Below are 13,688 nucleotides of genomic sequence, written 5' to 3'. Positions count from 1 at the left end.
ATCTCATTACATTTTTAACCTACCTTGTGTGAGCAGGGCGGAGGTAAACAATGTACAATCCATCAATAAAAGGGAATTCTGCCCCTTTAGACTCCATAAAGACATTTAATAGGCAATCAAACAGCACCTTCGATCAATGTTAAAACACACCGGTAACTTTTATGTCCAGAACTTTTATTCAAAACAAGACAATTGCAATACACTGGAATTTGCAATGACGAAATACTCCGCCCACTAACACCGGAGATTGCACATCATGACCATTTAATATATTAGATGCTTTTGACAGATATTTAGGCCTTGGAAGAAAATAAATTCAATGTAGTATTTCTATATTTCTGACCAACGCAGCTGCCGTCACACAATTGTTTACAGTTGTATGGAAATTGATGCTCATTACAGATCCGTGGACATATTGATTCCCGAGAATGCTAAAGAAGCCATATATATGCACCGAGGGACGCTTATTTACAAACTCCAGATACTGTCCGTGGCGCAAATGCTTTCATGCCTCCCCGGCTCACATATTTTATCCATACCAAAAGTCCGACGGCCCCTGAATGGCACCAATGTATTCAAGGCAACTTCCGTGAGCTGGAAAATAAGATCAGTCAGGGAGCCTTTGACCCTTCCTCGTGGCTGCCTGGGAGAGTGAAACACACGCGGCGTGATCTCGAAAGTGTGTGCGCTCATGCATATGTTGCGCTCTCCGCTTTAAGTATGCAAAAACACACATCGACAAGTCGTCCCTGCAAGACATGGGGACCCTACCTTCAGCTGTCAGACTCTCAAAAGCCCACCAAATGTGTTTTATTCTAGTATATTATATTTGTATTTTATTATTATTTAATTTTAATTCATTTTATCAAAGGGTTCTTTTTAATGATTTTTTTTTTCTATAATTTTAATGATTCTTGAGCCCCACCCACCCAGATCGACACTCGCGACACAGATTATTACGCCTACGTTTGTCCACGCTGATGATATTCATCACTGAATTCTTTTTTCGCAATCAACGCGAGCGTGACCCGACACAAGTGGGTGGTACTATACGGCCCTCGTATCGACAAACGGTCACGGCCCGCTGACGGTGAGCCCCGTTCGCCGGTAGCCTCGGGATATGAGATGCTGATCATATTTCTATAATCAATTTAGCAGAGCAGGAGGTATAAATCCTGTCCATTCTCTCTCTCTCTCGCTCCAATCCCCCTCCTCCTCCCTCCAGCCCCTTGCTTATAGTCAAATGAATAATTCAACAGCCAATGTGGCGAAAGGTGGAGTAAACAAGTCTATTGCCTAATATCCCCAGAGGATGCCAAAGAGAGACGAGGCCGGGCCGGAGAGCGAGCGCAGATAGCGAGGCTGGAGCGATGGGGAAGGACAGTATCTACGGAGAATGGACATCAAGAGTCTTTCCCGGCGACCTGCAGTCATTTGCACTTAGATTGACTCGCAGGGTTTCGCTCAAATGGCACAGCTGGCTTTCTAGTGGCTCTCTCCCCGCAACACATTTGGCGACCATTAATAATGGAATCATAAAAGGACAAACATGAGCTCTGTGAAACGAGGTAGGGAGATAGAGAGAGTTCAGCCTCCACCTGCTTCCAACAAACAAAACTGCGGACCAAAGCCACGCACACTTGAGGCCTTTTGTGGTAATAAGTGAAGCTCCTTCGCCGACCGCTCCAATCTGGGCGACCCTGTCGCTTTTATTTGGACGAGTGGGCCTCGAAGGCACGCAGAAAATCAACTTTCTAAGCAGAGAATATCAAATTCATAGGACAGGCGGCACGGATCCATCCATCCATCCATCCATCCATCCATCCATCCATCCATCCATCCATCCATCCATCCATCCATCCATCCATCCATCCATCCATCCATCCATCCATCCATCCATCCATCCAAATGGCTCACTGGAATTTTTTTTTTAATGGTCGCAAATTAAATATTGCACGCATCAAAAGATTTTTTTTTATATAGATGTGACAATTTTATTTTTTTCAAAATGTTTTGATATCACACTAATACAAAAAACTCGAGCTAATCGTGACATTTTTTTCTATAAATAATATTTACAGTAATTGCTTAGCATATGTTAACCTACAAGCATACTGAATAGTCCATCTTGCCCCGAACACAAATTCCCCATTGATTCAAGTCGTGTGTGTGTGTGCATGTGCACATACATGCACGTGTATTAGTGTGACAAACGTGTACTTACTGGCATTGTCTGACTTCCGTGTAGGGCACCAATTGCTGACTGAGCCTCGGTATGTGTGGAGAACTTGACAAAGGCGCAACCTGGAGGAGAGACACACACACACACCATGAATGTGCAATCAGTCAAGTAAGGTGAAAAGTCGACGGTATGTAAATAAAAGATGCGGAAGTGGATCCGACGTGTCCCAAAAAAAGGATTTTGTGCCTGCCTGCCTGCTCAGTGGGTGGGCGTGACAAGCAGGCTGAAGCTGCGGGCAAGAGATTGCACAGATGAAGCAGAAAAATGTGCTATTTGGCAGCGCACGCCTGTCTGTGCATTTTAAACACAAGCCAGACTCGCAGCCACACTGGCACACAACAACGCGTGGATCGATATTTATGTGTGGATGGCGCGCAAACCGACAGCTCTCAGCGTGTCCTTCAGGGAAAGGATGGGAAAACACACAGGGAGCTTCTTGTTGCCTTTCTACATGTTACTCATCAATTATTCAGTCTCTAAAAGTGAAAAATGGATGATATAAATATAGCAAATGTATGGTATTTGTTTAAAACTAAGAAAATATTGAATGAGACCTCTTGTAGGTACAAATACTCATGGTCAGAAGGATTTGATTCCACGAGGAGACTGAGGGCAGTTGAAAATGGACCGTTGCAGCCAAAAGGAGACTGTGGAGCAGCGCTTCTTTATCATGGTAATTTCTTGTTGCAAATCTTGACCAGGCATGAGACAGGTCAAGAATCCAGAATTCAAAGCAAACATGGTGAAGCAGCATTTAGCTGTTACGCAAATTTTAGCCTGTCTAGCATTTCACGATGTATGTTAGCATTAAGCTAGCAGTCTTTAACGCAAGGTTGTTTTTGTCCTGAAACCACAATTAGCGCATCAGTGGCGGAGGAGAACGAGGGTCTCCTGTATTTACTTCTCATCGTGGAGATGAGAAATCTCTTTTTTGGAAGGACTTTTGGAAAAACAAACCAAGGGAAGACTGCGGGGCACGACGGTAAGTAACCGCAGATGGACCATAATCAAAAGAAATACTAATTGGTAAAGATGACTGAAAAGGGTTATCTGATGTAAAGAAAAGTCAAAATGATTTCCCGCTGTTTTAATGGATCGCGTCGAGTACCTCAGAGTTCCTGGATGCAGAGTGCAGTGCAGAGCTACACAAAGAGAAATAAAGCTTCCCTGGGCTGGCCCTGTGCACCCTCACAGCGGGGACATCTGAATTGTTTTGACATCCATCTTTTGCCTTCCTCCTCCTCCTCCACCTTGCAAACTGCTGCAGTCACAATGCGCTGGCTTCCAGCCCTTTTCGATATAATTCCACAACAATTTCCATAAGCGCTAGCTAGGGAATAGGCGACACAGACATGAAAAACAACTGGTCCCCTTGCACTTTGCTATATGTCAGAGGAAATTGATGTCTCCAAAAGTTTGAGGCTGCATCGTGCATGACTTGAGGTGAGAGAAAAAAGAAATGCAGAGGCCCTTGTTGGTATGTCTTGTGGTGTTCTCACAAATTGTCTGTGATAAATAGCAAACGCCATTTTTTTTAGCGAAGCACCTCATGCTAAATGTTTGATATCTTTGTCTGCCTTTTCACTCCTTGCGTCATGTTCACACTCTGCATAAAATGAGGACAGGTACGGGATTGAAATCTCGTTTTTGCAATGCGGAAGTTGTTTTTCTCCCGATATGAGATACTACGCATGTCTATATGCTGAGAGCGACTCAATGATGGCAAAGTCAGCATTTTCAAATGACATGCGCCCGTTCCTGTACCGTTTGTGATTACAATTACTGATAAATGTTTCTGTCCTGTTCGGCTATGCAGCGATGGCATTTTAAATGTGCTACCTATGATTTTTTTTTGTCAATAGATGTGTTTCCTGTCTTTAAAAAAAAAAATGCAAAGAGATATATGAGCATACAAAAGTGATCTAATTGGACTTTTTTGGTTTTCCATCAAACTGAGTTCGCCGTACACTCTTTGGTCCGTGACCTAAATAGTGCTGACAAGTGCATCCCGGCGTTTACCTTTGCTGTTGCCGTCAGGACCTCTTAGGACCGTGCACTCCTCGATGACTCCGTAGGGTTCGAATAGGCGGTAGACGTCTTCCTCTGTCTGTTGCTTGTTGAGCATCCCCACGAACAACTTCCTGTCTTCTGGAAACAAAACAGAAAAAAAAACACATTTACAACTTTGACCTTAATTATCAAACTGATGGCAGAAGTGAATGAATTTTTTAGACCAGGTCACAGTTTTTTTTTTTTTATCATGACTGATCATTTTAATTTGCTAGTGGGGGCAAAAGAATGGTCAGTAGCAATAATGGTGACCTATGACCTGTTTGAAAGTAAATTTGCGGCTATCCCTCATTTGATATTGGCAGAAACGCATCGTGGGTGTTCCAAACCAATCTGTACCGCTTGGTGGAAACATGGTTCCTTGCAACTCCAGTCTCCAACGCAACACTTAGTCCTGCCCCCCTCTCCCCTTTTCCCATCCCCTCCACCCACTACTATTCATCTCCTCTTTCTCGTTCCTCCACGCTGATTCCACATTTTCCACACGCAATCATTCCTTTTTTTTCCCGGACTGCCGTCCACTCTTTATCTCTCTCTTACTCTTCAACTAATTGCTGCTGATCCAGTAGTTTTTTGTGTCGCCAGAGAAATATTTCAGTGCGCTGCTCAGCTGAACAATGGCCTCGTCGCTGCCTGGCAGGCGAGACACGGCCGTGAATAATGCTGACTTTTCAATCGGAGACAACTTCTGTTCAACGCGGCGGGGATGTGATCTTTACCTTGACCTGACACACTGTGTTTACTGATGTATTCTAACACGGCAGTCACACCGCCCTCTACTGGCCGGCATGAGTATTACTGAAAACTATACCTTTTGTGTTCATAAGCATTTTACACAGAAATGAACAGGCTTGGCTGTAACCAGACAAAGTGGCTCCACTTATTTATAAAATTAATAATACATTTGAAAGTCGAACTCTGGCTTAAAACTTTAATTTACGTTATTTTCTAATTGACAAGTTCTCTCGTTCCACTCGTTTCGGTAGCAAACTAGCTCAGCGTTTATTTCACTGCACCCTCCGCTGGTTGCAACTTGAAATAAATCAAATCCCATGTGATGAATTTCTCATTCCTATCTTCAGCAGCACGGCATGTGCTTTTCCTGACCTGAAATAGTGACATTGCGACGGCCAGCTATGGTTTCACAGCACCGGCCTGCACAAATGATGCACCTTTAAAATAATCAAACGTGTCAGAGTGTTATCTAGGGAGGGGGCGTCCCTGGTGCTGGCTGCTTATTGTAAGTGGCAGGATCAGAGGCTACGTATCACCACGGACGTGATGCAACGTGACATCTGTCAGGATAGATAGGAGAGCATTTATCTGGCAAAAAAAAAAAAAGGGGGAAGGAAAGGAAAGCCTTGAACTGGAAAATGAAAGGCCGAGATGGTCCTTCCTTCTTGCTGGAGGGGGAATATAAATTTGGAGGTTAGACGATGTAGAAGGAGGGCCACACAGTCTGTAATATTCCCCCTTCAAGAATATGATGGCAGTCTGATAGACTTTAGATCAATGCAAAACATCTTTTGCAACATCTGAACCTGCGCTGAAATATACAAAGTCTGCAATAGATGTATAAACAATTGCATGTTTTGTAATCACAACGTGTGCAAGTCAGAAGGAAATAAAGGCGACAACATGATATGGAATATGGCGAAAGCCCTTGTTTAGCTCTTAGGTGAGAACGGGCATTCTGTTTTCTGCTGCTACCGTTACATTTGAGGAGTTGTGAAGAGAAACGGCGCTAATAAGCCACCTCATTAAAGCTACGGAGTTCGGCGGCAGCGGCGGCGCCCTTACACTGTCAGCTCAGTGGGTTAGCGCGCCCGCTTCAAAAGCTATAATGCTAATTTATTTTCGAAACCGGCAAACAACGTATTTCCTCTCTTTCTTTCTCACTCCATTGAAGGTGAGCTTGTGCGACCGTAGAAGAAAATGAGGCGTGATGACAAAAAAAAATGTCTGCTTCTCATTGACGGAATAAAAGGCTCGTTATTCACCCGCTAATTTGGTAGAGTGCTGGCACCCCGGGGCGCCCCCAAATCTCGGACGCCTTCGCTCATTGGCTGCTCCCGCCGGTGATCCCTAACATGCTTAGCATCCACTGTCACTGTCTGAGCACACACACACACACACACAGGCTTGTCCCCATCCTCATTAATGCAAACACAAGCCAGTTAGATCGCGATATATGTAATAAATTGGATGAAATTCCACTGGCTAAGCACTGTGATCTCTTCGGGTTAATTAATTTCATTCTGTCTGTGTTTTTAATGCTTGAACACATGCTGACACTGTTATTGTGTAGCATCCTGCTTATTGGGGGGACTATAATAGGCTTGTGAAGAGAGAAAGGCGGGTGGGACGGGGGGTTGTTTGGTATTCCGGCCACAAAAGGAAGTGATTCCTACTCACTACAGTAGCTGGCGTTAATATGCTGGATCCTTCCTCACCTCTTATCTTGAAATGAGGAGAGGGGTGGGGGTGGGGGGTACTGGATGCCTTCCCTTCTCCAAGCTTGGGATGCTATCCCATTTAATATATTTATCCATTCCTTTTTGTTCCTTTTATCAGCCGAGCTAATATTGGTCATAATTTGCCCTTATCTCCGTCGCGACACTGCGGCTCTTTTTCCCGCACCTTCCTCTCAACCCCCAACTCCTCCGGTGAAAGGTGATTGACAGCCACCATGTATAAGTGGTTGTCATGGTGACCGGCTTCCAAAGCACACAATACAAAGGTCCTGCCAAACGCTCTCGCCCTTCCCTCGGAACCAGCTTCTTTTCATCCATCCCAGCTTATCGTGTGTGTGTGTGTGTGTGTGCAGCAATTTACAGTAAGGCCGCATCCTCCTCACTCTCGCCCCTTGCTTCTTATTCTTGACGCCTTCTCTTTTCTTCTTCTCGCCGGCGCCACATTGCTATTCACCGGATCTCATTCTACTGTCCAAAATCCTTAGCAGGCTGTGCCGCTATCACGGAGGATACAGTAATAAGTCTCTGTGTCGCCCCGACTGGAATACAGATCGAGAGGTATGCATGCTGGATGGATAGTAGTTGAACTATAGAATGTGAAGCAGGTTTACATGCTCCGAGAAGCATAAATGATGAATTCCATTCTACTCTTATGGGGGGGGACAGAGTATGGAAAAGTAACTTTTTAATTGCTTGTATAGACATTTGGGTCTCTGGAGCGCCTGAGCACCCATCAAGTGTGAAATTACAGAAGTGAGTAGATTTTGGTGAGCTGTCTGTGTCAGAAAATGGCATTAAATCAAGCTGTTGAGATTTGGGCCTGATTGTAAAGTCACTGTCGGGATCATTTAAATAATAGCACTTACATTTTGACTTTGCCCTCTTTAGTTTGGCAGCTACGGAGGAAAAGATCCATCTATCTTTTTTTTTGTGACTTGAATCACTAATAAGGGAGCCAACTCTTATCTTTATCTATCTTTAAAATGAATGTAAAAAGAAAATTAAAAATGTCTGAATTTGACAAAACATTAACAAATATTGAAAATAAGAAATGTATGAAATTGTGGTTCTTTCCAACTGGCATTAGCCACAGGCTAACTTACAAGCTAACAGGCCGTTTGTCTTATCCGCAGTGTCAGCTCATTGTTAAGAATTCAGAACTGTTCTGTAAATTGTGCTCCTTTGCGTGAAAACGGCTAAAAAAGAAGAAATTCCAAAGCCTTACTTGGAATGCTATCACCTCATCAATTATGCAACACTTTATTGGCACAACGGTACTGTTGCGAGTCTTTAACCGTCACCATGTCATCATTATGGACTCCAAACATTAACGTTAGCCTAATCCACAAGCCTGTGTAAGCACAAGCGTTCAATTAATAGTCTATATTGTGATTCATAGGGGACGTTTACAATCTTCCAACACGGCAGCGAGTCTTTCACACGTCGCGCGTGGGAGGCTGCGCTCGCTAACGGCTGCACGCAGGTCTCGTAGCGTGTTTGGCAGGCCACAAAGCTTGAGATCAAACCGTAGCGTGTTAGCGAACACGAGCCCCACAGGAGGAGCGCTTCTGCATTCCGAGCGTACGAGCTGGATCTCAGCGGGGACCGATCGAGAACGCCGACTTTTTAGGCGCGCGCCGGGTACCCAAAATGGCACCCAAATATCTGTAACGTGTGCAGCATGTATTTGCAACACACCCAGGAGGCAGCTGTCACTCAAATATCTGCCGTCGTGTTCCAAACCTTTGACGCATCGGTGCAGTTTAATGGCCGCTGCGTCGGTTTAGGGGATTCGAGCTTCTGTGTAGAACTCGGGAGCTCCTGCACGCTGTGACGTGTGAAAATCTCGATGTGCATGTGTGTTTTTATGCCTCTTTCTTCTCGACACCCCCCCATTCCCCCCCTCCGCCTCCCCGGCCTTTCAACACATCAGCTGAGAGGAGAAAAATTGAGGGAGCAATTGCTTAAATTATTCTATCTGCGGCATATACATCTCAGCAGATTTACACCCAATACGATAACAAAAGTGAAATATTACTGTCGCTGTATTATACAGCCGTGCTCATAAATCCTGAAAAGTGCTGTGTACGTATGTGTAGCTAGCTACTGTATATAAACATTTACAATATGGCAGTCCTATTTATATTGTCTCCCTTCATAATGCCAACTGAAGGGCATTTTGGCATCCGTTATGATATGGATTTTCCGCACGCCATTATTGCCTTTTTTCCCCGTCCGGATACAGCGGAAAGGCCTCCACCTTTGGCAGCGTTTAGCACAGCGCCCGCCTGTTTCTTAATTATTTTCTCATCGCTCAGCCGACACTGATTCATGAGGCTCGCGCTATAGACGCACCCCCTCGACAAGCCCCCCACGAACCCATCTTGAAAATGCACTTTTTGCTCCGCGCGAGTGTTAGCTAATTCTACTCGTCCATGCTCGGCCCCCCCTCTGCCCTCACTTTTGACAGTTCTATTCATTTTTGTGAAAGTGTACAAAGACTTGGAAACTAAACTACCGATCAAATCCCAAAACATTTTAATGCCTAACCACCAAGGCTGACTGCCAAACTTAACATGAACCTTTTAAAACCTCAACTTGACCTTTGACCTTTAATTTGTATGGTATGTAGTCTTGCCATCTCGCTCGGGCTTTGTCCGCACCTTGGTGAAGGGAGCGTTAGATTTAACCCTCTCCCTCCTCCTCTTCTACTTCCTCCAACAGCGAACGTTTTCAATATTCTCCAGTCCCCTCCGAAGAAAAAAAGCCATGCTAACAGTAATGAGATGGGGAAATGGCGCACGAGATAAGCGGGCCAATAAATAGATAGCTATATGAGCCATCGAGCATGCCGTTACTGACATTTCCATATTACGCTGCACATTTTTTCCCCCAGTATATTTGCACAATTTTCCGGCGTGTTGAAAAAATTAAAAATAAAATCCTGCGTAAAAATAGAGAGGCTTGGAAAAAGCCAATACTCGTCAAATCGTCCATCCATCCATGCATGTACGGAGTCATTTTTCAATTTAATGTGACCAAAAGACTTCTGAAGTCATAATTTGGCTCTCAAGATGTAAATGTCTGAAGGATTAACTTCACATGAAGGATTGGCTTTTTTTTTAGTTATTATTTTTGGTGACACCTGACATTGACTGCCCATTTTGGCAGCCACCAGGCTCCTTGTAAAAAGTATTAAAATATTACTTGGGCAACATCTGCTTTTATAATGGCAACTGTTCAACTGTCCTTTTTTTTTTTTTTTGAAATAAGATTAAGTATAAATACCTTAGGGTAAATATGGATGCTGAAAATAAAAATATAGAAATATGACTGCTGACAGCATCAATCCAAAATTTAAAAAAGGATTGATGTCGCTTCTGTATTGATGTGTGTGGGTTCACCTAATCGCAAAAACCCGAGAGAATAAAAAGCAAATGGAAAAACATGGCGCTCGAGAGGTGCCCTTTATTCTCTGCCTGAAAAGAAACTCTCGTACAAGGTCCAAATGTGCGGCCGGCGCAATTAATTTCGGTTGGAACATGAGATGGGTTAGCATGGAGCATAATAAGCTGCAGACAGAACTAATGTTACCTTTGAGAGCTCCTTCTTTTTTAGTTCTCTGCCTCACTGCAATAAGTGCTTTGCTTTTTCGTTAAAAGAACCTCTACCCTCAAACGCCAAATTGGCTTCCTCGAGTCGTCGTCCCTTGCAGGTGCATTAGACCTTTTTCCTCTTCGATAATTTGTGCTTCATTGACACCGCGAAAAACGGAGCACTCAGAAGGGAATGTTGTGTATCCTTTGACAGCATACTCATAATTTATTTTTTAAAACTTGTATTATAATGCTGTGTACCCTTTTTTCAAATCCAATGGAAATACCCTTGTTGCTTTTAGAGTGCACCCAACAGCCCTTGGCGCGTTCAGAAATGACGAAGTAGAAAGTTTCACATCCACTTGAAAATTCCACGACTGCTGAGAGAAGAACTGGATTACCTAACCACAATTCATCAATGCTACCAAATACTGTGGAGCTAGTTTATTCAGAATCCACAGAGCGCGGCATGCAACTCATTTTCTGCAGTCAATAAAGAATTTATGAAATTTATATTGTCTGTCTACATGTGCTGCTCCACCATTTGTGTTCTAATACTAGTTAGTACTGCTTAAGGGGTCAAAACACTAGGTTGCCGCAACAATTTAAAGTAATTTATTAAAAATCAGGGCTGAGTGATTGAAATTTTCCCTTTTCTTAAAACAGTTCTGCAGAAAGTTGAACTTCTGCTAAGCAAAAGTTAGGACTCAACTCAGGCAGATGGCCTTTTCCTCTGGCCCTCTATCTCCCTCAGACAAACCTTACAGTAAGCATTTTAATTCCCGCTGACCTTTACTCATCTCAGCCAGACATTTTTTCCAGTCGCTTTGGGCCAAAACAAAATAAAATTTCAATTTCAGCCTGGAATAATAGAGATACTTCATTCGATGGAGGAAAGGGGGGGGGGGGGGGCGAGTTTGTGACTTGGATGGCCTGAGCGTGAAAGAAGTTTTCTTTCAATGATGGGATGGGCAGTCCGCACACAGACGTGACACGAATACTTTCCCGATGCAACACAGTAGCAGAGAAGCAGGCTTTGTTTGCGAGGCAGAAATATGCCGAGTAAGCACGCGCTACATGGAAGTTTTGCTAAATAGGGGGGAAGAAATGAAAAATGCATGGGGTAGAGATTGAGGCTACAATACAGTTGTCTATCTGGCCCGAATCAAGACATCTCTGGAAAAATATTTGAAAGTCAAAATATGTATGCAAATAGAGATGTACGGCTTGGATGAAGACGGTTGCAGTTTTGTACCGGTTTTTAATTTTATTTAGAAAATGACTCTCAAGCTAATGAATTCAATTTTCACCCTTTTCTATTCAGTAATCCCCAAGATACCACGACAGTTTTAACTGCTTTGAGGAAAATACCAGACTTGATTTATTAATAATCGATATGCTTCCAAAATCCATCAAGGGGATACTCAACTTTATCCTGCACTTGTTTTGTTGATAGGAGGGAGTCATCGCTTGCCCAAAAACCATGAACAAAACTTACTCAGCACTGAACAAGCATTTCTACTTCCTCCATAATTAATTCATACCGCGCTTCTGTTTAATTCACTTGTCCGTTGGGAAGAGTGGAAGATAATCTGCCAATTCTAATGAAGGATACATTGTAAACACCCTTTTAGTGGGAAGGAAAAATATCTGCTTCGTTCCTCTTTGGATTGGGAATTCATCAGGGATCGTCAAAAATCGGATAAAGTTTAGTTACAAACTGAATATAAGGAATAAAATATTATTTGTGGTCAACAAGGCGATTTAATGCAGACGATTAAGTTTATTTGAATGTTAGACAAAAAACACTTCAGGGACAATTTAATAGGCTGTGGACGCTAATTGAAATGACATTTGTCATCTATTTGTGTTTTTTCTTAATTGTAAAGACAAGTGGCACCCAAGTGTGGAATTTGCACGAGGTATGCAATCCATCTTTTTCTGATGAAAATGTTGGAATTAGGTGACCTGAGAAGATGAGCCGTGACTTTGGCCTCAATATGTTTGGCTCGGGGTTAATAGCTCTTATTTAAATTACGCCATCTGATAGAGATGCTAATTGTTTTTGTTTTTTTCTCCCCCTCACAGTTATTTATTCGGATCCCGGGGACTTTTTAATCCAATTTGTTTGTTAAATACAGTTAATTGCATTGTGAGCTCTATTCTGGGACGGCTGTGTTACAGTTCTTCTACCCAAGTCAAAGCTCCTTCACAAATGCAATGTTCTCTTTAGGGGTGAATGAGTCCTCAGTAAGGGAGGGCGGGGTGGAAAAAACATCCCCGATTCTAATAAATGTACAATTTCCAGTTTGGAGAAATCACCGTCTTATTCCAGGAAAAAAGATAGCCGGCGTCTCTTGAGTAAAACAAATACGTCCTTGTTTTGAGCGAGGGATGTGAATCAGTCAGGAGTGAAATCATTGCTTTTTAGTGTCCGCAAAAATGGGCAGTAACCAAGATGGATCTCAGATGTGACTCAGAAATTACAGTTCTACTTTCTATCGGTGCTTCTGCCAGACCTCAAATCCACTAACAGGTAAGTTTGCTTTTGCTAGTCCGGATGAGTTGATTAGATTTCTTTACAGACGGTAAATCAAGTAAACAAACCAGCTAGAATTGATTTTATAATCGAAAGCAAGAAGGAAAAAGGTCTGGTGTGTATAAGAATGAGACTTTGAGACCGACTTGAGGATAAGTTGATGAAGTCAAGATTGAGGACAGTTGAGAAAAATACCAAGTCGAGGGAATGTGACCCAGAGTCAAGACCATGGCGAGACTAAGACCAGAACGGATAAAAACCAAGACTTTGAGCGATTAAGACCGGGTTGAGATCAAGTCAAGAATTTGAGACCTTATACAAGACTAAGACTTTGGCGGGTTGTAACCAAGACTAAGACCAACGTGAGACTCAATGAAGACCAATTATTTGAAAAACTCATTCAAGACCAAAGCCGATGTCAGAACAACTTCGACGGGCTGCAACCGGGTTGAGACGAAGCCACGACCAAGAATTTTAGGGGCTCAAATCAAGTCAAGACCAGGACGTTGAGGGACTGAGACCAAAAAGTGTTGGCCGACAACGAATAAACATGCTCTGTTGCACGCTGTGTTTTAAGCCGCAAGGTGCCAAAAGCAAAAAGTAATCCATCAGGGATGTTGTCAACGCAACAATCACGGTCAGTAAACACTTTCCAGCTCTAAATTAAATCCTTGATCAGAGGTGTTAGCTTGGATTAATGCAGGTAGGTCTTGCCAAGAATTATAGACTTCTCTCTGGAGGCTTCAAAAAAAAAGAAGGGACAAAAG

At 43.2% G+C, this 13,688-nt stretch overlaps 1 protein-coding gene across 1 annotated transcript in view; it reads right to left on the bottom strand.

Annotated features, from left to right (window-relative positions):
- The window catches only part of celf5a (cugbp, Elav-like family member 5a), a 140,344-nt gene that overhangs the window by 23,082 nt on the left and 103,574 nt on the right, over positions 1 to 13,688 (bottom strand). Inside the window, exons 4-5 of the mRNA XM_061297227.1 lie at positions 4,262 to 4,390; positions 2,225 to 2,304 (exon numbers count right to left, since the gene is read on the bottom strand). Coding sequence (XP_061153211.1) covers positions 2,225 to 2,304; positions 4,262 to 4,390 — 209 coding nt within the window. The remainder of the gene's footprint in view (positions 1 to 2,224; positions 2,305 to 4,261; positions 4,391 to 13,688) is intronic.

This window comes from Syngnathus typhle, linkage group LG14, assembly GCF_033458585.1.
Source record: "Syngnathus typhle isolate RoL2023-S1 ecotype Sweden linkage group LG14, RoL_Styp_1.0, whole genome shotgun sequence".
NCBI classification, from domain to species: Eukaryota; Metazoa; Chordata; class Actinopteri; order Syngnathiformes; family Syngnathidae; genus Syngnathus; species Syngnathus typhle.
This window is presented reverse-complemented; position numbering and strand designations above follow the sequence as displayed.